The following is a 26,633-nucleotide window of genomic DNA, read 5'->3' as shown; positions in this document are numbered from 1 at the left end:
GGGAGAAGATTAAATTCTCCAAAAGAGGAAAAAAAGCCTGTTTCTGGCTTCCATGGTACATACTAAAAAAATGCCGTTTTCTTATGGAAGTAAGCTCCTGAAAACATCCTCAAAAGATCTACTTTGAGTCAAGCAAAATGCTTCATTTTATTCTCATGGGGTTTTTTCTACTTATATTGTTTTGTGCTTCCAAATTAAACCATTATGAAATTAAACACCTGACTTTGAAAATGTGAAAACAATTTTATATCATCATTTTTTTTTCCTCATCATGGTTTATTAGTCAAATTCAGCATGAAGCTGTGAATGACAAGTAGTCTCACATCTACCTTGGGGGGTAGGGGAGAGGAAGAGAAGAGAGGGAAGGGGCAGAATAAGGAAAGCATGAAGGGGTCTACGGGGAGCTATAAAATCATTAGTGTCATGGTAGAGAACAGAGGACAGTTGCTCACCCTCTTTCTCCTGATAAAAGCATTAAGAGGTATCAGATGATATTAGCAGGTTCAAAACAAGAAAGGCAGCTCTTCCCATGCAGCTTGCTACTTACCTTCAGGTCTGCTTGTCATGGGCCTTTAGAATTTTTTAATTTTAGCTTTGAGGAGATGTAAAAGGTAGCAGGACAAAGTCATAGAAGAAAGCCACACAGAGGGTTATGAAATACCAGCAAACTGCTTCTGATCCTTTCCCATAGTTGGTTGGGTGCCAGGAGATTATTCCAAAACTACTGTGACATTTTCATCCTGCACTTGTGCTGTCCCCTAGGCAGTACCACTGGACACTGTCCAACACCAGACACCCAGTTAGATGGACGTCTGAGAGGATAATCTCTTTATGCTTGCACCTGTACTTTTAAGTAGGTTGAGTAAATATTTGTTGTAAGATATCAACCCAGCAAGAGCCACATAACTGTGTATTCCACAGTTACTACCCTGGACCAGACTCAGTGATTCTTCTGTTTTACGTGACTGACAGAAAAGCAGAGAACTCACTTTTATCTTCACCAAGCAACTTCACTGGCTGTGCAAAACTCATTCCCTCCCAAATGAAGGTGGTTTAGAAACCACAGCATTCAAATGTATTCTCAAAAGATGTGCTGGTAAAAATGCAAGCACAAGCACTCTCATTTATCAGGACAAACTGAATGATTGCATGCACAGTTCTGGAGCACAACTGCACCAAAGCCATGCATGCTAATGCTTGCAGGCAGAAATGAATGCAGACTAACCCTGGAGCTGCCTCTGCCACTAAGTGTGAATTATAACATCATAAGTCAGGTTTTCATCAGGTCCAAGTCTGTATATCTTTATATGTTTTAGGGCAAATAATTATTTGCACTTACTGTGCTCAGGCACAATTTACTTTGCTTAACTATTACATCAGAAATTCAGCAGACAGAAATATACTTTGGACTTGAAAGAGTATATATTTCCTAAGAACTTGATAAAAGCTTTTAAAAAAGGTAAGTGACATAAACCCCACAGACATCAGTTCCAGCAACAGTGTAAATTAAAAATTCCAAAGAGTCTAGGTAAGGAAGACAGAGAAAGGAAGCCAAAGTGAGGGATTTAGACTTAACAGATTTTATCTTGACATGTAAAATGGCTCCTGTCATGTCGTTCTGAAATCCTGAAAATCTAATACAATGATACAAACCCTAGACAAGAGCTGGAAGTAGGCAGCATATGCTCCTGCAAGCTCTTTGGACTTTACTCCAAACCTACTCCTGCACAGGAGCAGAAGCCAGAAACATATGTAATTTATTTATTTTTGATAGTTTACAGATCTATTAATTCTTACTAAGCAAGCATATGACCTGAAAAGCTATGTGCAGTCTCCTAGACTTTATCAAAATCCTTCCTTACTTTATTGCTTATAGGCAATGCGCTGCCATCATACAAAGATCTGAGAGGAAAGCAGAAAGATGCTACAACAGCACAAAATTTATGAGTGATTATTATTTGCACTACAAAAAAAAAAAGAGGCTCAATATAACAAAAGATTGCAGGAGGAACCCACTGCAATTTTTGATTGAATACTAAGTATTACTTGTTCTATCAAATATCTTTACAGTAATGAGACAGAAAAATGCAACACAAAGGTGCAGAATCTCTTACTATTCAGGCTGATGCACAAGGTTAGAAAGAAAATCACATTTCTATTTTTCATCTCTGTGATGTCGAGTACATGGGGTGCACATAAGCCTAACAACTATCATCTACTGATTGCAAACATTTAGCAGGCATGCTGACACACTCTATTGTAGCTCTGCAGAGACAGTTCCATGAAGGAGACAGTGTGAGAAGAAAAAGCTGCCTACCTCCTCACACTTTGAGCAAGAGGCATGCCCGCTGAGCAGCCCCATCTCACCAGCCGCCTGGGCCTCACACCTCATTCTCAGGGCAGAGTGTGCTACATGTGACATGGGGTCTTGCCAGCGTCCCAGGAAAGTGGGAAGGTGCAGTGGGCTGCAGCTAGAAGGGGACTCCTGTGCAGTCTGTTCCCCGTTGTTCCCTTCTTGGACATGACTTGGGAAATTGCTGGGGGCTCCTGGCTGTCATTGTCACTAAGGATTAATGAAAAGGTCTTGAGAAACCTGCTCTAGGTGACCCTGAGCATAGAGATGTTGAAAAGATGACATCCAGAGGTCCCTTCCACCCCCACAACCAGTCTTTGATTCAGTGAACAAGTGAACTGAGAGAAGAGTCACCAAGGTATGAGGGATGCTAGCACATTCCTGTATGCGTCATCTGAGTCTGTTATCACAGATGAGGCTGCAAGTACTTTCACACCCCAGAGAAAGATGGTGAGGGGAAGCTTACTATGGGAAAACCCAGCCAGCCCTTCTTCTGCTCCTGAGGGGCCCTTAGGAAACAGAGTACCACAGGTGGGCATGGCACTAACCAAACTGTCCTTGGAGGTTCTCAGATTGGACACTCCTCCTTTTACCTCCTAGGTAATTAATTTTCAATCTCACAGCAAGAATTAAAAAGAAATAAAAAGTATTTTAATACAGTGGCTGCACTGGAGACAGCAGAACTGTGTGGCTTGGAGCTCCTTTAGGGTGGCAGAGCTCTGCCTCAGTGTCTGAGCTGTACCCAAACCTGGCAGGAGTCGCTAGTTCCAGCCAGCCCATACAGGAACCTCTAAAGGACACAGTGCCCCGCTGCATCTGGAGGCCAAAGTCAAACCGCCACAACAGCACAAGGCAACAGTGAAATTAAATTGCAGTCCCTCACCCTCTGAAACTTTACCATCAGATAAATGACATCACCACAAATTGGGCACTGTGGACGTACGTAATTAAGTCAAGGTCAGTTGTCTCTACACAGGGTTCTCTAGATAAGCATAGGATTGTGATTAAAATCAGACTCAGAGGTTTCTATAACTCAAGATTTCAAATTACAGTTTTTAGTGATGTATCACTAAAAGACACAGGAACACTGTACAAAAATGGCTACAAAATGCAGGTTTACTTTGTAGGTTTCTAGTCTAAGAGGTATTACAGCTTGCTGGAAGTGCCACTTGACTGACAGGCTCTTTTTCAGGATCTAGCACTCAGAGAAGCTATCCCAGAAAGTGCCTAAGGACCTGGACTAGGAATCTGGCTGTCTGGATTTAGCTCCCAAGTCTGTCACAGATTTCCTGCGTAAACTTGGTGAAGTAGTTTAATGTCAAGGGATCAAAAATAAGAAAGACATAGAGAAAAATTATTAATAGGGTTCGGCGACTTTTACAGGTGACTGGACCCTGACAGGCTTAGGAAGTCCCACAAGGTACTGAACATTTCTGTAACTCCCAACCCTTCAGACAGAGAGAGATTAATTCCCCATCACTACAACAGGAATCATGCATCCTCTGCCTTAACCTGTCCTGCTTCACGCCAGCATCTTTGACATGCCGTCTGCTCCTTGCAGGCAGCAACAGGCAAATCTGAGGGTCTCAATTTGCTAAGGACACTTTAGTGCTACTGAACTGAAATAATGAAACACCATCATCACAACCACTGCCCTCAACCCTCAGTGAGGGCACAGGTAAGCAGGAACTTTTCAGCACCTGGCAGTAACACCCATCACTGCCCAAAACCAACTTTTTAAAATGAAGTCTGGAGCCAGAATAGTCTCAGACAAGCAAATAGCCATCACTGATGTATTTTGTATTCTGAGCCAGATGTCTCTGAAAAACAAAATAAGCTTATTCTGGTTGGCAGAGCAAAGTCAATTCATCTCCTCAGGAGTAGCCTGTATCGTGAGCAACACTTAGACCATCTCAGCTGTCTGATAGAGATTCTATCCCTTCCTCTCTGATGCTGAGCTTATTTACTAATCTCAATTCATTCTTAATTAGACTACAGACTGATGCACAATGCACGATTTCTAATTACTGTAGACCACCAATGTGAATCCTTAGTACCATAATCCTTTGTGATAATAGCATATACAACCTCAACTTTTCACTGAATTCCCAGGAATGTAAAAACTTGCTCAGCTTCCCACTTCTCCTCAGCTCTGTAACTTCCAGGGGTATGTTAAAACTATTTAAGTTCTAGGGGAAAATCTGTTTAAAATCTTCTGTCCATTGGTATGGAATCACTTTGTACTGTAAAGGCAAAGCTTACTTGTGCAGATTATGAAGGTCTCTTAAAGGTCAGAAATATCAATAGAAAAAGTACCCTCACAAACCTTTAAACCTTCAGTCTAAAGCTGACAGCTCTTTCCCTGGCCTTTTCTAACAAAAATAATGCCACACATGGAAGAGAAAAAAAAAAAGTGTAAATATACAGTGAAAAGTGAGAATACCCAACTCTCCCTCAAAGGAGGAGATCTCTCTCCTCCTTTGGCATGTTGGTCATGTTGCCAGATGCCCTAGACAGGAGGCAGACCCTATACTAAAAATATAATGCAAGAACCTGCCCAGAATGAGAGAAAACAAAAGGGACAGAGGAATGGCAGCACAAACCACAGCTCGCTGCAAGACTCCGAAGAGCTGGCAGACCAGGGAGAGGAAAAAACCAGCAAGAGATGACAGATGGTTTTTTTTTTTTTTCTGTAGGAAAATTTACATGCAACAGTTGAATCTATCAGCTTGTTGCTGCCAAAAATGGGGAGACCTCACTAACCTGCTTTCCACTCCAGCTTTTTTCTCACCCCTGCTTCCCAGCCACCTCTTGTCCTTTGCTGATACCCAATGGTGCTCATCAGACTGAAATTCCCATGACACATCTTCTCTCTGTTTGCCAGGTCAGTGAACTGAATGGGCCTGCAGATGGGGTCTGAACAGTGTTGGAGTTGCTGGACACAAAGTAAGTGACAGAAGCATGCAGCCAGAAACAGGGAAGAGGAGAAAGCAGTAATTCCCCCCTCTCAGCCACTGAAGACTACGAGAACAGGTCAAGTCACCCCATGCAATTTTAAGTTACCTGAAGCTACTCAAGCTTCTTGAATACAAATTATCTTTCAAAGGAAGTCTCTCAAAGGAAGAAAAACCTGAGAAGCCCTCTGTGTAACTTTCTGGATTAATAGTATGTTCCAGAATCACACACAGAAGAATGTGTTTTTAGAAGATTGCAGTGCTACTGCAGTGTGCAGAAAAACTATTCCTCTGAAAAAAACATACAGATAATTTTCCTACCGTTATGAAATGTTATCCGTTCTCCATTGTTCAATGCAGATATAAAGCTGTGTTTTTATTGCGAATTACTAACATCTTTATTTCCATATATACAGAAAAGCTCCATTTTCTCAGAACCCACAAAACCTCCTTAGGTATGAGATCTCATGGTCGAAGTTGCATGCATGGCTCCTTACCTTTCATGGAAAAAAGTGGAATGCCTAACAAAGCAATTAGAACCATACTAGGTCTCCAGCACTGAAGAAATGAACACAGATAATGAAGAAGAACTGTTCTAGGGGAGGAGGGCAATTCAAAGAAGACTTCAAAGTGATTTCCTTGCAGTTCCCAATACTATTAAGGGATGATAAAAAAGAAACTTGAATAAAGATAAGACAGCTGAAACAAAGAGGGTAAAGATTAAAGAGCGACTAGAAATGGAAAGGACAGAAGTTAAAAACAAAAACAAAAGTGATTATCTAAATTTCTTAATGCACGACATACAGGGAGATGTATTGAAAGACGATATGTCAGTTGTTCCAAGAGACACTATCCTTGTTGAGTTTGCCCCAGGAGCCAAACTCATTACCTGGAATCATCATTAGGAAGAGGAAAGACCAAGTACCCACAGGCTTTCCCTTGTTCAGCTCAGCTCGACCAGTAGGTGTCACAGCAGTCAACATTATCGTTGTACAGCTATTTCAATGCACATAGGTATCTAGTTTGCAGAAAGCTGTATTACGGTAGTTAAAATAAATTGGGTTTAATTAAAAAAAAAAAGTCGTCGTCGTCATTAGTCTTTTCTATGACTTTCTATCAGACATTTCAAGTATCCTTAAAGAGCTTGGAAAAAGCGCTAACCAAACAGATTGCCAAACATGTCAGCAAATACCACCACTCTTACACCTGCACTTAGGGTTTTAGTGAGGCATTAAATACTCTGTGCTGGCACAGGAAAAAAGAACAGAGCTGCTTACTGCCCCCTCACCAATTGTATTAGCCAGCCTAACCGGCACGCAGGGCTGAGGTTTGTTCCCAGACATGCCTGGTCTGCAAACTACTGCTAGCAAACATCAGGCTGTCACAATATGAACGTAAAGCCAGAGCAGTACAAGTTGCAGAAGGAAGAGAAATTCAAAGCCATTTTTAAAAGTCTGTACTTTAAAAGAAATGGAAAACAAATACATCTGAGAGAGCTCCTTGGGTTTAGCTTCCTTTTTCCTGGTGCGTATGCTCCAGCACCAAAACTTTGGGCTGAATGTTTTCCTACCCTTCCCCAGCACTAAGAAAAGCAGATGGGCTCTGATCATACTCTGATATAGCGAAGAAGAAGAAAAGCATATGATGGCAGCCCCCACCATGAGTCTGCCTTTATGCTTGCCAGTCAGCTGTGCACATATAAAGTGATCATGGCTTTGTTTGGCATTTCCTCTGGAACATATGGTGATTTACTATGCAGTTCCCAGCATGTATTGACACTGTTTTGAATTGTACTTAAATCCTTCTCTACGACATGCACCAACATAAATACATGTGTTTTATGTTTAGTGGCATACCTGATAGCAGAAGAGTCCTGCCAATAGCTACACAGCAGCTGCTGAAAGCCCTCCTGTCCCCCGTGCCCAGACATTTAAGTGGGAGCAAATGGCTTTGTATTTTGGGGGAGACCATGGCAACTTGCTACAAAGCCAGACAGCTTTAAACAGACCACCTGTGCCCAGAGGACCCCCACTGCTTGGCTGAGCATGCACACCAAATGGTTTATGTTTATCAGCATCCAATCCTGCTCTAACCATTTCTGCCTAGTCCCACTGAGTAGTGGGCTGCATAATGATCCAAAAATAGATCACTAAAATATGAAAATTATTACACATAATAATAATCCCTGCAGCTACAACATTTTTCATAGCAGGAAACTGGTGGCAGGTTACAAAATTTAACATCCAAGATGTGAGTCAGACCAAAAAAGAGGGAAGGTATAAGCACATCAGTTAAAAAGCCCCACAGATTTAGGCAGCGCTCAGTTCATTACCCAGATACAGCAACTGTGACAACTGGATCTTCCAAAACCGTGCAACTTTGGAACAAGTAACAGTTTTCTTTTCTCACCAGTAACTGAAGAGACCATCCAACAACTAATCTCTCATGCCAGAAAATACACTTTTTTTTAAAGCAGCATTAATATGAAGAACATAAATTAGATTTAGCAGAGTCTGAGATTTCACTCAAATTTTGTAAAATCAAGAGACATATCAAATAATGTGTCCTGTGAAAAACCAAGATTGAAATATTCTTTTATTGCACATTTTTCTTAAAACAGAATCACAGAATGGTAGGGGTTGGAAGGGACCTCTGGAGATCACCTTGCCCAACCCCCTGACAAAACAAAACAAGAAAACCCATTGGATTCCAATGTGTTGTCTGCTGATCTGTACATAGTCATATCTGTAACACTTCTGTAAGACTGAAGAGAGGAAACATAGTTTGTCTTTTAAAAGACAGAAGTAATTCCAGTGAACAACCTTTTAGCCCTTCACTCCTAGGGAGAACAACCGCAAGATGCACAAAATGTAATTATGTATAATATTAGATGGGGTTCTACTTCACCTTTCTTTTAAGAAGCTATTACCATTTACTGTTCTCAGTGCATAGACTCCATCTCTTTAACACAGACAAACTAAGAAACCCTACCAAAATAAACCAGTATATTGAACATATATTTACTTCTCCCAGGAAAAGACATGAGAAAGAATAAACTACATAGAGCAGATGTTCAGATGTTAGTGCTTTATGCCTCACCAGAAGATGCTGGGATAACATGATGATAAAGGCAGAATGAGAGCATGTGTAAACCTGAACAGAACTGCAGTTAAAAAAAAAAGCAAACATACTATTGCTATTTTAGTGGTACAAGAACTAAAACTAATTAGGTGAAACCAGGTTATTAATAGTACTTTCAGAGCCTGAATAAGTGTCATGCAGGCAAGAAGTCTGCCTTTAAAGTCTTATCTTAGAGTTCATTAAGCAAGGCAGATAACAAGCACTCATGATTACTCAAGGTACTTAGGTGAGTGGTTCACTCACCTGAAGCTCCCACGCTTCTGCGAAAAGCTGTTGACTACTGGCTTTGAGGACTGAGAAAACTTACTAAGGACCAAGAATGACATGAACAAGAGTGCTTCAAAGTACCACATTTGGTCATCAAAACACTGATTTCAACAATAGTCTTTTCAGTTAGATTTATAAGTTAAAATGAGACTATTGTTGTCTTCCAAAGCCCCTGCTCCAACCTTACCTAATGCTGCATGCATGCAGATCCCCACTTAAAGAATGTAAGAAAAAGCTTCAGTGTTTTACATTAAATAGCTTTCTGGAGAGAAGCTGAGCCTTGTAAGTCAGGCTCTCACAATGTAACCCACTCCAGGTTGTAGGGGAAAGATGTTCTCCGGAAAACACAGGTTTCAAGGCAAATCAAAGTGGGAGCTCCTGCCTCGGTGGCAGCACTAGAATTATAATCAAGGAAATAAAAGGAGCTTGATGGAACCCTAACAAGCATGAGTCAATGTATTTCAGGCTTGTCTGCCATCAGGAAAGGCAGAGACACTTTACCAGTGCCCAATAAAAAGAGCAGTTTAATTTCCAAGGTCTACCAAGCAGCTTGTTCCAAATCTGTTGTTTGCTTCATTGGAATATAAAACAAAATAAAAATTAAATCATTTTTCTGCTTCTCTACATCAGTTAGAATGTCTAAAGGCAATTAAAGCTTTTAAATAGTGAATAAAGAATATTTGTATTGCAAAAAAATCTCTACCAATTAAAGAAAGTCTTTCTGAAATCTTTTCTTGTGCACTCTCTTTCTGCATTAAGTGCAAGTTACATTATCTATATCCTAAAGAAAAAATAAAATGAGAAGCTTTCTAGTGCAATGATGATAAAATGTCCTAAGATAAGCATATGGGAACAAAAGAGCCACTGATCCAGCAATAGCCAAACAGTGATTAACATTGGCTACCTTTACACTACACCCATTACAAAGGTAGTCTGTTTGGCTTATTATTATTGTATTAAAAGACGACTTCCCACCTTACTCCTATCTGCTTGCTCTTGCCTTACTGACCATGCAAAGAGTTGACTCAGCAGGTACAAACATAAAAGGACTAGAAACCTCTGGTTAAAGAAGGATCAGGAAGTTCTTCAATAGAAGTGTTCTCTACTGATGTCAGATCCATTTTAGGAGGCTCCCAGCCATGAGAACTATTCCTATTTGTTGTACAGCTCCATGAACCACAAAATACCCTGCACTGAAAGATTTATGCTTTGAACAGTTTGTACTAGAAACCTCCAAATAGCTCAGAAGAACAGCAATCCTTTTTAAAAAGCTTATTCTCTTCCAGATCAATTAACGTTGACACTCCTATAGTAAAATTAACAATATTCAGTGTCACACTGTCCTTTCAGAACATTCCCGAGTACTGCGTATGCAAGATGGCCTCAGGCTAGAGCATGAATGTTGTCTTCTCAGCTGCTGCCCAGCCTGGTGTCTCCAGCAGACTTTAGCTGGTCTTCAGTGCATCCCTGAGAGGGCACCTACTGCCACAGATACCACCATCCCTTGCAGCTAAGCCAATTTAGTCTTTAACACGCATACTGCACACACCATGCACGCTCCCGTAACACAGTGCAGTCCTGTGGAAGAGGTCCTGCCTAGCTCTGCTACCTGCCAGCACCAATTCAGCCAAGGTGAGGGGAGTGGAGAAAGAAACTAGAACCAGACGAGATCCAGATCTCTGAGAGGTCAGCCTTCCTTGCCTGCCTCCCTAGGACCATCAGGGGCCATACTGAAAAGCCAACCACCACTAACCTCTAGGTGCTTGTCCCAGCAGACCTGTTTGCTCACATAGGGCAGAACACCCCTTCTCCCTCCTTTCTCAGGCTCTTAGCTCCAGCACTGTCTCCTGAGAAGGTGCTTTCACAACTCAACAGTATGACACAACTCACAGAACATGAGGTGTACCAGCTGTCTAAATATACATGGCTGGCTCAGGTCACCTTCAAAGGCTGCTCAGAAGGCGTGGGGCTCACCTGCCAAATCTCAAGGGAAAACGTGACCTGGCAGCATGCTCAGGCAAGGGTGGGCAGCATGGTGTGCTGAGGCTGGCTTGGCATATCCCAAGCACACACACAGTTGCTAAGTGAGTCCAGGTAGTCTGACAAACCCACATTTGGCACTCATCCAGCAACTGTGGAGCAGCAGCCTCCAGCCTGATCACACGTTGTTTCTCTAAGGTGGGAGGGCTGCAGGATGCCAGATCTCTTCTGGTCCTTAAAGCAGCTTTGTCACTCATATTCCCATGGGAGGAACAGGAGCAGCAGGATCAATCGTGCACCATTTGGATTACCAATTGGTGCTTCCACATAAGATTGCTTTTGATGATCACCATGGCGCAGCAGCATGACCTGCCCAGTGGGAGGGGTGGGCTCTGTATCCATGCCACACAGCTTTTGAAGAAGCATGTTGGGTAGCCCTGGTTCTAGGACACTTTGTGGTAGTAGTAAGACACAATACAGCCTGCACCACCATGGTGTCACGTCAGATTTTCTAGAAAGGCAGTGTGTTGGTAGGGTTAGACTTGGGTACAAGAGCAACCTCAGATGCTAGGTCATCCAGACAGCTGAGATAGCACCTCAAGTGCAGTAATGTCACTAGAAGGTGCTCCTGACTACTTAATCTCCTTCTGTTGGCTGCTTTAATAATATTCCTCAGAGATCACGAGAGCACAGATGTTGCTGTATTGCAACTTCTGTTTGCAGGAAGGGGTGGCACATAGGATGTTAAATGGTATAATCTGAAAAGTTTCCTTGGTGGCCAGCTAGGGAAAAAATTGGTGAATAAGAATTTGAGGTTGCCCTTTATTGCTTTTTTTTGTCTCCACCTGGTCTGGGAAAATACTGAAAGAGAATGACCTGCCTCTGTCCCAATCACCAACTGCTGTCCTATAGCCTTGTGGATCACATATCACCAGCTCCTCCATTCATCCAGTTTTTCCCACCCATCTCCATGGAGAGACACCAGATGCCCCACTCCTTTCCTGCCTCTTTCTCTGTTTAACTTGCTTATCTACTGAGAGGCTCTCTTTGTGCATGCAGTATTCAACAGGGGAAGAGGGACAAGCTTGTGTTCCAAGTACCATTTTTCTAGTCTCTCTTTGCAACCTTGTCCTTGTTTTTGCTCACTCAGTTGCTTCCTTTAGCACATTTTGTATATTCTATCAAATACTTATTATTCATAGGGTGGCTTGTCTCTCAGAGAGCAGACACAAAGGCATTTTACAAGACTGCAGCACAAAATTAGAGCCTGCTCTTCCACTACACATGGCATAATTCAACACGCTATGTACATGCTGCAGACCTTCAAAGTTCTTCTACACTGTGTAGAGCATGTGGCTGGAAAATCCTGGTTGTGTTCCTAATCACCACTTAGAAACACTGTACAATTCAGCAAGTCACTTAATCCTCTACATGTGAGTTTCCTTTCACAGAAGGACAAGAAGTTATTCAATATCTTGTTAAAAAATAAAGAAATAAAACCCCACATGAGACCTTTGGATGAAGTGCTCCATTTGTATACCTTAAAAAGTTCAGTAAGGAAATTCCAACTTGTAAGAAAGTGACAATATTATTAAAGGTAATCTGGTAGAGGCCTTATAATTCTACAAAGTATGTTTTTCTGAACAGCTCTGTGGTGACAATGAGGAGGTCTGGAAAATCGTACTGATTGGAAAATGTGCTGAACCAAGCAATATGCAGTATTTAATGATAAATTCTCAGAGAGCACAACAAGAAACATCCTCTCAGTATTTTTGAAGTTATGCTTTCATATCACTAATAAATATGCTAGATATCATACAAATAACAGAGCAATAGCTAATTCAGACAAACTGTCATAAATTTCTGAAATATATTACAAACCAGAAACCACAACTTTTTCAAACTCCCTTCATGGCTGGAACTGTGTTACAGGATGGTTTGCGTATGAATGATGAAGGTCATTTATGACCTGTCTTGATTTTCAAAAGCAAATTACAGTTTTGAATGTTACTGACAAAGATCATAATGCTTTTATGTTAAAGGGTAGAACTGTTCCCAAATGACATCCCAAATAAAAGCTTTTCATTATTACTTCTTCCACTTGCTGCAATGAATTTGTCACTGGACTAAATGCAAATCTCCTCTTTCAGAAAGGGTACAGGATAATCACTGAAAGCATGTAAGCCACTGAACTACCCAACACAACATTTACTCCTACAAGACTTGCTGCTTGAGCAATTTGAAAAATGCAGGCAAGGGAAATCAAGGGCTAATAATATATTCCTAGACTATACCAAAGTTCTAATAGTGAAGCCAATATCAATTTGTTAGAGCTAACGCTATTTTCTTTATCTGCTATTGCTTTGTATCTTAACGTGAGCAAAGGTTACAGCATCCTTATATTTCACCTCTAGCCTAAACCATCTGATCAGGTATATGAAGGAAGTCAGCAGCAATTTTGTTTTTGTTAATCAGGATAATAACCGGCCATCAATAACATCTTTCCTGTTACTGTGAAGTAAAAGTGAAACCTTGGAAAACAATTAACAAATTGTCCATCCCCTTATTTAGAGGAAGACTATAGCACACCTCACTTCTGCAACAGTGCAAAGAATGCTGGAGTCAACATGATTTATTCAGATTTTGTACAAAAAACAGGCATCAACTTTGACGACTGGCGACACGGATTTATCTATTCTGGTCGACCTGGGTATACTATTAACTTCTTCTAAGGAGTATCATCCTGAGATTTTGGGGGGGGGGGGGTTGTTTGGGGTTTAGATTTGTTTGGTTGGGTTTTTTTAAGAATAAAGGAAAAAATCATTTCCAAAAGGGGAACATAACTCTGCATTTTCACACAAAGACAATGCTTATGACACTTTACAAAGCAAATAACCCAATGTGTTACAAAATTATTTTGGCACACATTTTCTTGGATTCTCTGATGTCAGCTATGTAAATGCATCACAAAATAATTTTGTTGTGTGGTATATTTTTTACAGAGCATATTGGGATAAATTACCAAGTGTGAAATTTATCAGGGTGGGGAAGCACATTCTCTGAAATTAAGATGAAGGCATAGTAGTACCTTTAGATGAATTGCAAGAAAAGGCCAGGTTGGGCTGGCTGCCTGGTTCCTAAGGACACATGCTGGGGACCTGGTGTAGATGTGGTTTGCCAAAGTCACAAAGACTTGGAACAAGGCGTGTGTTGAGCATTTTCCTTTCTGTATTTGGAAAACACCCCAGAAGGTGGTGACAAAAAAGAAAAACTTAAGTAGATGGTAACAAAAGTGCATACTATTCAAGTCTCAAATATTACTTTAATTAGGTTTCAAGTTTTCACATTCATAATGCTGTACTAATTAAAAATGGATTTAGCAGACTTAGATCCTGATAAGAACTGGTGAAAACATTACGCAGATTTACAGCTGTGTAGAGAGACAATGGATTTGGACCTGTGCTTAATTAAGAACACTTCACGTCCAGCTGCACAGTTGTTTGTGGGTAGCCCTAGTCCCACTCCAAGTCCTATAGGGACAGCATTTCGGGACACTGAGTATACTCAGAGTAGCCTACAACTGCATGCTCCTGCTTCAGCTGAGGGAGATATCACTGTACTAAGTATATATGTGAGTGCCCTTACACAAGATACTGAAATTCACACCCCATTTTGGAATGTAATAGGCAGAAAGAGAAAATTAATGGAAACCAAAAAAAAGTGATAGCAAGAGGGAGAATACTGACTGTTTCAAAGTGGAGCTGCAGTTAGCTAATTTAGAAAAATTACAACACTTAGGATATTCATTTGCATAGGGCTTTAATAGTTCACATCAGTGTCAGGAATCACATTTCTGTTTAAAAATCTGAATCCAAACAGGTGTTTGACACAATAACGCACTTTCTTTTGAGGAAGGAATAATACATAGTTTGAGGCAAACCCCAGTTTGCCTGCTGCAAAAATAATATCAAATAAAGAGGGGCTGATTCATGATCCTACTCTCTAAGTATTACAGTAAGTTCTTCTACTGAGCCACACCCCAACACAACACCCTCTTAACCCCTTGAATTTAGCTGCTGCAGTAATTGGTAGCTATGGTCATAGCAGGTTATTGGCAAGGTGCCCTATCAAGTTTTGTTTGAAATTGGTTCATTCCCATGATGGTAAACCTTACTGTATTTCACGTTCAAAAAAGTTCCACAAGGCCACACCTAGTAGTTACTCCACTTCATGTTCAGCAGTCAAACACTTCAATGTCACACTGGAATGGGCAGCAGCCTGTAAAGCAGGTTGATATCAGACACCACATTGCCTGTGTGACTCTTTTGCATCAGGCTTCAGACTAGGGAATGTTGTACGCTCCTGGCTGTATCCCCCCAGCAAGATACTTGTTCCAAGGCAACTAGAAGGATGATTGTCAAGGACGGATACAGGAAAAACATCAGTCGCCTAAGCATATAGGATAGTTTGACACGAGTCACCACAATAGTACAAAAAATACGAGTTAAAACTAAGGACTGATCCTTCCTACTGTAAAAATACTAGTGAGCATTTCACTGTTTCCACAGTGAAGACCAGATTTCCCAGACTGCGTAAGAGCAGTTACAGAGTCTTTTGGATTATCATCTTATGTCCCTGGTGGTGGGCCAACATTCAGAATTTCCCCAGTTCCTAGGAAATTAATTTTCTGTTTTAAAAAGGCTTAGGGGACCTATTCTGGGGAATCCTTATTCACACTAAGTAACCTTTATCTGTATTAAAATTGTTTCTATGCTTTAGTCTACATGGGGGGAGGAAGGTAAAAGTCAAAGTAATGCATTTTCTTCTGTTGGGATAAACAAGCTGGTGTGGGTGGTTGTGCATGCTAAAAATGAGAGAAAAACCCTTTTTAATGTTAACTTTCTATTACTCATCTGAAAATAGCTTCACAAAAGCCAAATATGCTTTTTTTTTTTAAGGATTAAAATAGTCTGAAAGCAAATTTTTATTTTAATTCACCATCAACCTTGTTAACTATTTTTCATCTGCTTGGAATAGCTTTACCATATAGGGAAAGACTTCATGAACACTACAGATTTTGAAAAGGTCAGAATTTTTTTCTTTTGTATTTAAGGCTGAGTGTTTTATGGGTCATTGAAAAAAAAACCCTTTCAAAAACAATTCAAGCGGGTCTACTCAAAGTGTAATAAAACAAACATAATATCAATCCCATTTCTGGATTAATGAATGAAGTGCTTAACCTCAATTTCAGGATGACCAGAACTTGTTCCATTTACCATATCTTTTTTCCAAGTACTGACATATAATTGGGATGTCTTTCATTGACATAACATTGACATAGTTTTCCATACTTAGAGAAGACATTGGGAAATAGCTAAAACTCTGATTTTATAAATTCAGCCTGTACAAATTTAATTTCTGATTCAGTGATCAGAATGCAAATGATTGTTAAGTATTTAGTGACCAATGTGGGAAAATCTATAAATCTATGACAGCCCAGAACAAGAAATATTCTCTTATTGAAGGTACTTCAAGGCAGTTTTGGTTTTAGTATCAGCTTCATAAAAGAATCACATTCTTCCATTTTAAGATTAACTGTAATTCAGAATTCACCCTTACCAGCTCTTCCATCAATTTATTTTATTGATGGCTTATAATACCTATTGATCACTAGGTTACTTTTAATGGGATTTACTAGTGAATGACCTATCAGAATTTCAACAACTTAATATTCCTTTGAAGAAATACACATCTTTTGTACAGTACGCTAAGTTATTTCTTTATAACAATTGTACAGACATACTACAGTATCTAAATGCATGAAAAATTCCTCATTATTTAGAGTAGGAGAAGGCATCTCAAGCAATGAATTCATCAGACCAGTTTAGAAGGGATTAGTCATTTAAGAGCATTTTAAAGAAGCATTTCACTACTTACCCACATAGATTAATCTAAGTTACTGCTAAAATTTACATGAAAATATATAATACACTGAATACAAGCAACTGAACAGTTCTCTTGTCTGTATTGGGTTTATGTGGCAAGGATTTGGTAGCAGAAGTGGCTTCTGTGAGAAGGCACAAGAAGCTGTTCCCCTGTTGGCAGAGCCAGTTCTAGCTGGATCCAAGACAGACCTATGGTTGGCCAAAGCTGAGCCAGCCAGCAACGTTGGTAGCCCCTCTGTGATAACATATTTAAGAAAAGGTAAAAAACACTGCACAACAGCAGCTGAGAGAGAAGTGAGGATACATGAGAGAAACAACTCTGCAGACACCAAGGTCAATGAAGAAGGAGGGGGAGGAGGTGCTCCAGGCACTGGAGCAGAGATTCCCCTGCAGCCCATGGTGAAGACCATGGTGAGGCAGGCTGTTCCCATACTGGAGCAGTTCTTGAAGAAATGCTGCCCATGGGAAGGACCCACATTGGAGAAGTTTACGGGGGACTGTCTCCCATGGGAGGGACCCCACACTGAGGCAGGGGAAGAGTGTGGGGAGGAAGGACTGGCAGAGACCAAGCATTATGAACTGACCGTAACCCCCATTCTCCAACTCCCTGCACTGCTCAGGGAGCAGAGGTAGAGAGCTGGAAGTGAATTTGAGCCTGGGAAGAAGGGAGGGATGGGGGGAAGGTATTTTTTAGATTTGTTCTTATTTGTCATTATCCTACTCTGATTAATTGGTAATAAATTAAATTAATTTCCCTAATTCAAGTTTGTTTTGCCTGTGATGGTAATTGGTAAGCAATCTCCTTGTCCTTATCTCAACCCAGGAGCTTTTCGTCTTACTTTTATCCCCATGTCCTGTTGAAAAGGGGGAGCGATTCAGAGGCTTGGTGGGCACCCGGCAATCAGCCACGGTCAACCCACCACATTGTCTTAGAACTTTTTAGTTAATTATGTCCTCTATTGTACATATATGTACCCATTATGTAACCTATTTGTCTGTAGCCAGATCTTCTCCTGTAGAAGCATAGTACCCTAGGGGTCAAGGTCATATAGATTTAAATAGAACAGAAATAACTTCAGAGTTTAAAAGTTTTGGAAACTAAACTTTAAGATGTCGTCTCTGAAAGGTAATGGAGTTACTCTGGGCTGAACACTTACAATGACTGTAGAAATATGAATGTTAAATGCTTGCAGTTGGTCAAAACCTCTCCAAGTCTGGGTATCAAGGCTTTACATGAAAATGTCCAAAAGGCTGCAGGAGAGGAAAAAGAAGAAATCCAAGGGCACATCCTCCTCAGAGCATGAGCTTCCAAATCACTGCCAGTCACATCACTTGAATTATCCATAACAGACATGCAAACCTAACAACACGCAACATGCCTCAGAGCACTTTCAGTTTGGAGTATAAAGGCGATTTGCACAAAAATCTGTGAGCTAGATAAACATTTATCTGTTAGAGACAGATAAAAGTTAAGTAGGTTGTCCAAGGCCAGAGAGAAGACGCAAAAATGCAATATGGATTCTACCAATGAGGAAACAGAATAAAATATGTTTTCCTTAGATTGGCATGGAGAAACAGGGAATATAAGAACACTCAATTACTTGAATGACTTTTAAAAGGCAGCATGGGAAAGAACAGAGCTGAGTACTTAAGTGTCTATTTATATATGGAAGGTTTTTTTGAAAATTACAACTTTGTCTCCTGGCCAGCTAATATGGCATAACTCTCAAGCCACAGGCGCATCCAGACGTCTCGATCGTGTCCAGTGTCCTGAGCTTTCAGTGCTGTAAGACACATGCCAGCCAAGCATCAAACCTCCCTTCCCACAGGACTTGTGGGACTGTTTTGGTGAGTACAAACACAGAAGAAGCAGGCTGTCAGTTTGACCACTCTGAAATCCATCATCAGATGGGCCAATATTCTAAAATTAAAACCTTTCACTCTTCTCATTTTAAGAAAGCTTTGCTAAAATCTTCCAGAAATTCAGCCTTCCATATTAGAAAGAATTCTGGGATGCAGTTTTGAACCTATATAATGAAAAAGAATCGGAAAACTTGTCATGTGGAAAGGCAGATTGCAAGGCCATGGACTGAATCCCTGAAAACAACCTGCTGCCAACCCCCCCAAGATTTAAAATCAAGGCTTGAATCACTCCTAGCTGAAATGTTTGATCTGAGAGAGGTTCCCTCTCTAGTTTGAGCTTACAGTACAAAAAGAAGAATGGTGAAGCTAATGCTGAAGAAGAAAGCACAATTATATTTCAAAATTGCTCTCAGAAAGAGCTGGTAGGAGCCCTGTCTTCTGGCACAGTTGGAAAGGCATAGAATAAGCACACCACTACATGTACAAAACCAAGCAATCTTGCATCGGCAAGGAAACAGACTACTCTGTTGCAATCACTGCGCTCTCAAGAAATATGTTCTGACTAGGAGCTTTGGCTTTAAATCACTAAATCATGCTTGCTTTGTAAAAATGCAGATTGTTCTTTGCCATTTCTTTCAGTCTTACAAAATCCCCCCAAAAAATCTCTACATCCTACTGCATTCCTCCCTTTATTCCAGGACACATATTTCAGCTTCTGGAAAAGCTACTTGCGCTTTCTATCATGATACTCCAAAGCATTCAGAATTAGTAATTTACTCTCTATCCAGGCTAACATGGCTTACTAGAGAAATCTCAGCTTAATAAATTATGCATAAGAATTCTCTCTTATGTAGCGTGTGCAATCATTTCAGCTATAACATAATTTATGGCTGAAGCAGAATGAACTGAGCAAATACACTGTGGTATAAGCCAGTGTAAGTTAATATTGGTCACTCACAAAGCTCATACACATGGAAAGAAGCAACTGCCAAAACCAGAATGCTTGCAAGTGCTGACAAAGGCCTCTCACATTCCTAAAGAAGGTGCCAGCAAACAATGACAAGTAGCTATCCTGGAAGTTTCTCTCTTCTTACACTTCTTCTAACTTGGAGCTATGAAGTCCAGGCTGGAAACCCAGAAGCATTCAAATATTTGTTGGGGAAAAATAGATCTCCATCCAGCCTCTGAATCCCGCTGCTCTCCGAACCTGCAATATTTCCATTTCACGTAGCATACCCTGCCATAAGGGTAAATTTGTCACTTGACCATCCCACATACCCCACAGTGTCTTATCTCTGGTTCCTCTCTGAGATTCCAAAAATGGAGAGAAACATCAAGTTAACCTCCTTTAATTTCACTACACTATTACAGCAGGAAGTGCTCTCAGAAATCCTGTCAGCTTCCTTTCAGCTGCACATACAGCCACCTGCAGCCACGGACCGCAGTTCCAGTTTCTTAAGATATTGGGGAGAGAGATGCAGCAGATGATTCTCCCACTGCTTCCAGTTAGATGAAAATGTCAATGGCTGGCAGCAAAGAGAGTTAATTAAAGGTCTCCTTTCTCTTCCCTTTCAGGAAAAATAAAAAGTTTTCTAAGTTTGAGCTTCAGACAGAGGTAACAGCTAATAACTTGAGAAGGGATTTTAGTAGCTTGAGGAAACTGCTCGAGGAGCCACCTGACAGTGGGCTGACAGTTTTAGAAAAGAGGATATTTGACCAGTGTTTGTCAAGAAAGTGAGTGAAAGGAAACTTATCTCAGCAGAGACAGAGACAGCCACAGCATGCCAGGGACAGAGCACTGGAAGTGTCTCCCTTAGCCACTGAGTCCTCAGATGTCACAGGCAGTAACATTTTGTAACTGAAGCCCTGTTCTAGGGAGGGCATAAAGGGGACACACAGATAGATGTGTCCTGCCCTCCCAGTCAGCATAAAGCACATTCAAGACCAGTAGGAAGAGCAGCACAAGAAATGGAGTGAAAATGCTTTTTATTTTGCCTGTATCCAGCTCTAGGGTTAGCTAAGGTCAAGACCAATTGGTTTTTGTTCCTTACAACGCACTTGCATGTCTCCTTATTTCTGTCACAGTCGTTAGCAAGTGGATCCAGACCCCAGTAAGTGTGGGGGACATTGCTACGGGCAGCACTGCTCACTGACACCAAAGGGTCTGCAACAGGGAGTCCCATGTCCATGAGGGAAGGGATCACTGGAGGAGACCCAGCAGCCAAGGAGTATGTGACATGGTGAAAGAGCGAACCAATGCTAAAGCTCACGTAAGCTGAGCGTAACTTGGCTAGAAAGCACCTTGCACTGCGCAGTACCATAGACTTGCACAGACTCAGTACCATGGCCAAGTGAAGGCGTATGCACCCTGGAGATGGGGACACCTCAGAGGAATAACCAAGTCTAAAAATATACCCATGAGATCCTTCAGGCAAAAAAATCCCCAAAGCTGCTTCTTCATGTATTTGGAATCTGAATATATTTGGGATGAATATATAGAGTCTACACTTCAACTAGTTGAACACTTTTGGAGCCAGAAATGAACTGTTTATTGAAATGAAAACTATAATTCTGGCATTTATATTCCAAATGATATGCAATACATCACAAACATAACTCACAGAAGGTACTGGTTCATCTGAATTCTACAAAATTCCACTTGCAGAAATAGACCAAGAGAAGTGTTAGAAGCGACAGGCTGGGGAGCTATTTCTATAAAAGATTCACAGATATTTTAACCAGATTAAATTTCAAACTCTAAAAAGTTGCCTTTAATGTGCATTATCTCCAACCTCTAAAGTAGCATACCTTCTATGCATTTCCAAAAGCATATATTATTTACATTATTTAACATTTGCATTCTGATTGCAATCAGCCTTCTTTCAATAAAATAAATAAAATTACAGTCTGTTAACCTAGAACCATCAAATTCTCACTTCCATTATCAATCAATGCCACTTCTCTGCTGACTGCAACTTAATTAAAATCCAATTATTTGAATAATTGGATGGAAATTGCTGTCATAAAGCGTACCTTTTTATTAGGAACGTTTTACATAGAAAATTGGCAGCACAGGAATTACGATACTGTGGTTAAAAATTGTTTTGTAAGCTGGGCTGGGAAAAGCTATGCCAATGAACGTGGAGGGAAAGAGTGTCACTTCTGGAGTAGGCATTTGATTCTAAAATTGAGACTTCTGGCTCAAAGCAGATCCAAAACGATATGACTCTGCTTGTGTTACTGTGAGCTTTAAGAGAGTCAGTCTTTCTATGCCTCAAAGTTTGTTATTTCTACTGATGTTAAAAAAAAAAAAAAAGAGTAGTTATATATTCGTAGACCCTCTTAACACATTACCCACAGTGGTTTTTTTTAAATATGCCAGTCAGTGATATCGATGCTTCAGGTGATCTCAATACCAAATTCTTCCCTTTCTTTTAGTTCTTACATTAATTAACACCAGGTAAGTATCTGATTTTTAAAGTTAGTTTTTAACAAATCTCTCAATCTTCTTGCAGCTGTATACCTTCTCCTTGTCCTTCAGGAACACAATGTCATTTGAAAAAAATGTCCTATGAGGAAAAATCTTCAAGCATAAATTTGCATCTTAGTTTTTAATTACATCAATTTTCTACCAGAGTTTTGATTTACTTGACCAAAGTGTGAATAGCACATTCTTCTTTGCCCAATACTAGAAAAGCTGAATTCTTTGGTATTGATAACATATACAGATAGAAAACATCCTCACACTATTTTAATTTCAGTATGTCAACTCTAGGTACAAAAAATAATAAAAACCCAATACTCTAGACCTAAGGTCTAATCTTACAAAACAGACTTCAAAGATGAAGACGTTTCTATTTTTTTGAGTGTAACTATCTAGGACTTACTTGGCACCTGGAAGTTATCATGGAGAACTGTTTTTATGAACAAAAAAAAAAATCTCCTGTCAAACATACTACTTTAGCTGATCTCAGTATCTTTATATCATAATATTTTAAAGCTAGTATAGGTGTTCCAATGTATTTATTTCAATGTAATAGTATTGTCTTCTGCATTGCATCATAAAATCAAATCAACTGAATTATACCTACTAGAGTTTAATAAATTTCTACAGAGGTAGTTCACTGAAGATTACACAGGGAATTTCAAATGAGTTATTAGGTTATGATGATTTGCATTTGACAAAATAACTTGAACTGGCATGCAGACAGAACTGAAAAGAGCCAAAAAATCAAGGATAAAAACCCAGAAACATTATAGGTAAGCAAAAGAGTTCAAAAATATAACTGATACTAAAAGAAACAACACTTGATAGAATCAGTCACATTCATATTACTTTTCCATTGCGACTACTATTGTTGACTTTTGTTCCATATATTAGATTTCATACCTTTCCTTCTACTCTCCCTGTAACTTCAAGCAGCACCCCTAACATCCTTTTAGCTGCTTTACAAACTAAAGTTGCAGAAAGTAGTGAACACTATCGCAGGCGCCTGAGAGTGCGCAAATATGCTGGAATCTGTCCACTTCACAGAAACGTAAAATACTTTCACATATACGCAGTCCAGCTCCCCGTAACACTAGCTCTGGAATAAATACTTATGGCCTTTTGAGTCTACATGCTAGCAGTGTCTCTTAGGCAAGCTCTGAAAAAACTTCTTATAAGAAAGAGGTTAGAAAGAACACCAGAAATCAAGCAATTCAGTTTTTTCATACAGACAGTCCTTAAAAGTGATCATTTATATGGTGCATATTAAAATCAAAGCTACTTACCCTTTTTCTCAAGTTGTAAGTCAAAATGAGATTTCTGGAGAAGGAGTGTGAAAAGGCTGTGTAGAACTCCAGCACTTTCTGCAAGGCATCTCGCTTAATCACATGAAGATCGCAGTAAGTCAAAGCCCTTACATTAGCACAGGACTGGGCGAGGGTAGACTCCTTCCAGAACACATCACCAAAAACGTCTCCTTTGCCTAGAGAAAAGCAGCAGCATTGCTTTCAATAAGATCCTATTTCCACCAAAAATATAAAAGAGTGTACATCTCATATACGCAATCAAGATTCTTCTATTTTATGTGGTCAGAAAAAAATTCTGTCTGGAAAAAGATAATCTTTGAAATATTTCATTGATAACCTTTTCCACTATCTTGTTGTTCATTACAACAGCCCAGCAAAATTTCATAAGAATAAACCACAATCAAGAAACATTTCATGTGACAAATCCCCTTCAAGTATCAGTAACGGTTTTCCTCTTAAAAAAAGATAAAATCAAGAGAAGAAGTTCATTCTTGGTTCTTTTTCTCTTCTGATCCTTTTCAAAATGATTAATTAACAGGAAATTATTTTTCCCCTTTCTTCTTTTAACTGGCACACAAAGGATTTGTTTCTTATATCTATGTTGAGTTTTCTTAATCTGCCTAACAATTACCCACTATCGTGTCAATAAAACCATCTTGTATAATACGTCAGCGCAGTTACAGGCTGTAATAAAACACTACTGTACATCAGTATTAAAGTACGTTTGTCCTAGTTCACTAGACCATTGCCAGAAAAGTCTGTCTTTACAACAGTATAAAAGAGCAGATCTCCCAACTCCTGTGCCTCTAATGCTTTGCAGCTGGTAAGAGTCTCAACAAAATCTTTCAGCAGTTGCGCATGTGTGCCCCCACACAATATAGCGGAGGTTTAAGGCAACAACACAGTCCAAAACAAGAAGAGTACAGCTTAGTTATCACTAAGATAATGCTGAAAAGGCAAGAATATGTAGCTGTTACACATTGGAAGAAAGAAAACATCGCCATTTCCTTAGAACCTTCCCATGTGCCTGTCTCTGTGAGCTTGGGGCAGCCAGTGAAAACCCTACTGAGGAATACTGCAATGAGGGCAACTGCACCAGTCCGGGCACTACAATGCAGGGCAAGTATACCAAAATCTGCCTGAGGAGCAGCCCCCAGCCAGGATTTCACTGGTTACACCCCAGCTCAGGCTGGGCATAAAAGGGAGCGTTTAGAAGAAAATTACAAGCACCTTTACAGAGTAATGGTTTTTCTGTTTTCTGACATATAATGCTAACGAGATAAGAATATTCAGTTGTTACCTTGATAATGAAAAACTACACTGTTCTTGTTGTGAATGGTATTTTCTTCTTAAAACTCTGCTGTGTTATATCATCACCGCACATCACTTTCAAGACAAACAACAAAGAAATACATTCACAATGTCTATCAAGGTGTGGTAGGGATGGACCAGATGGTCCCTTGTCTGATAAATAATACTTTGCCTGTAGCAATTCTTAAAGGCAAAGCATGAAAATACATATTACCTTATTGACTTCACTGGGCCCTTTCAGAATTCATTCCCTAAATAAATAGTCATGTATGAAAGTCTATATGAAAGTTAAGGAAATTATCATGAGTAAAGAGGTCAAGACAACTTACAAATTAAACCCAGAACTCCCATCTCAGCCCTTGAGTTGTACTTTCCTGATTATGTAATCTCTTCCATTAGATGATAACCCTTTACTCTTTGAGGAGAAGCTATCAGCCTGATGGTAAGCTACGCTGTAGTGCAATAAGCCGTGGTTCACACTGACATGCTCCCAGTCTTTCACGAAAGCCCTATGCAGCCCACCTGCCAGGGACCAGTTTAGGCCCTGAACACTTTGAAGGAACATAGACTATATTTCCATTTTAAATGCATATATACACTGAAACCACCTCTTCCATAAGCACATCTTTTCCCCACAAAGTTAAGCAAAGGCACCATAATGATACCCTTTCTTCTACCTCTAGTCTCTTTACATACGACAGTGACATACTATACTATACTATATAGACATACTATAAAGGCAGCATATCAGTAAGCATGGTGGTAGTCTAACAGCCCAGCGCAGTAAGAAACTTTTCATTTTAATGGCAATGACTTTTCAAATCTTCAATTATTTAAACATATGCTTTTTCAGCAGATACATTAAAAATGGCCTAAGAAAAAAAAAAAATCTTTCATGTACTTAAATAGATCATCATCTACAAGGCTTTTAGACAGACAAACACAAAATATATTCAAAATTGAAGTGAAATAATTTTTATGCACCATAAAAACGATATGCTTCACTGGGTAAAAATGGATTGTTTCCCTTTGGAATAAATATGCTTTTACTCACAATCTTCCAGGCACTTAGCTGAACAACTGTTTTAATTAACGCTCTGGAATCTATCAAGTATTGAAATGTGCCATCGCTGATGAGTAACAGTTAAAGCTGGTAGTCCAAGCATGAGGGAGAGGAATTCTAGCTCATTTCTAAGCATCTCCAGACAAGTTTCCCTACCTTAAAATGATAATAATTATTCTACTGCCCCACAGTAATATGAGGAATAATTAGTACAATGCAAGTACAAACAGCATGGTGCTGTTTTGCCTACATATGAAATGACAAACAGAAGTTACTCACATGTCACTCTTCTTAAAACTTAATTCTGCTTTTCACATGTCACAGAAAGACACAACTCTGTCCTTCACCTGTGGCAGCAACCGCAGTTTCCCCTTGCTATTTGTAACTCTCAGAAAACTCCCCCTTCTGCAGTTTTCTGCCACCCCAGGGAGCCGTTTCCCATTGATGGCAAGAGCAGGACACGAAGGAGCTATGTCTGCTGGGTGCCCGCTGAGCCAAACTAAACAGAGATAAGCAGCACATGAACCACAAACTGAATCAGGTCACAGAGCCTTAATTTTTAAGAAACAAACCAGGCTAAAACACAAAGTTGCACTGTTTTCTATCATTAACGATTTCCTTCAAGTTAATTGTGTTAACAGCCAGATATCTAGTCGAAAATCCATCCTGCATTACAGTTCAATTTCCAAAACAAGGCACACATGCATCACATTGCTTTGTCAAGTGCATTTTCTAAATTATGCATACCAAAAGTATCAAAGTATCAATCTAGATTGTCAGATTCTAAAAACAGTTTTGTTTGACATTCATAGAAAAATGACTGGGGGGGGGAAGAGAAGCAGCAGGAAGTCTTTACAGCAAGCAGGCATTAAAATTCCACCCAGGAGTATCTGCACTGGATTAGAACAATTGTCCTCTTATATGTAATAAGGAACTGTATACCACCTCCCTTCAATTATATG

The 26,633-nt window shown here is 40.0% G+C and overlaps 1 protein-coding gene across 1 annotated transcript in view; it reads right to left on the bottom strand.

Annotated features, from left to right (window-relative positions):
• The window catches only part of KCNH1 (potassium voltage-gated channel subfamily H member 1), a 152,264-nt gene that overhangs the window by 50,984 nt on the left and 74,647 nt on the right, over window positions 1–26,633 (bottom strand). The window contains exon 7 of the mRNA XM_075089800.1: window positions 23,277–23,473. Coding sequence (XP_074945901.1) covers window positions 23,277–23,473 — 197 coding nt within the window. The remainder of the gene's footprint in view (window positions 1–23,276; window positions 23,474–26,633) is intronic.

This window comes from Phalacrocorax aristotelis, chromosome 3, assembly GCF_949628215.1.
Source record: "Phalacrocorax aristotelis chromosome 3, bGulAri2.1, whole genome shotgun sequence".
NCBI lineage: Eukaryota > Metazoa > Chordata > Aves > Suliformes > Phalacrocoracidae > Phalacrocorax > Phalacrocorax aristotelis.
The sequence above is the reverse complement of the archived record's forward strand: the minus strand, read 5'-3'. Positions and strand labels throughout refer to the sequence as shown.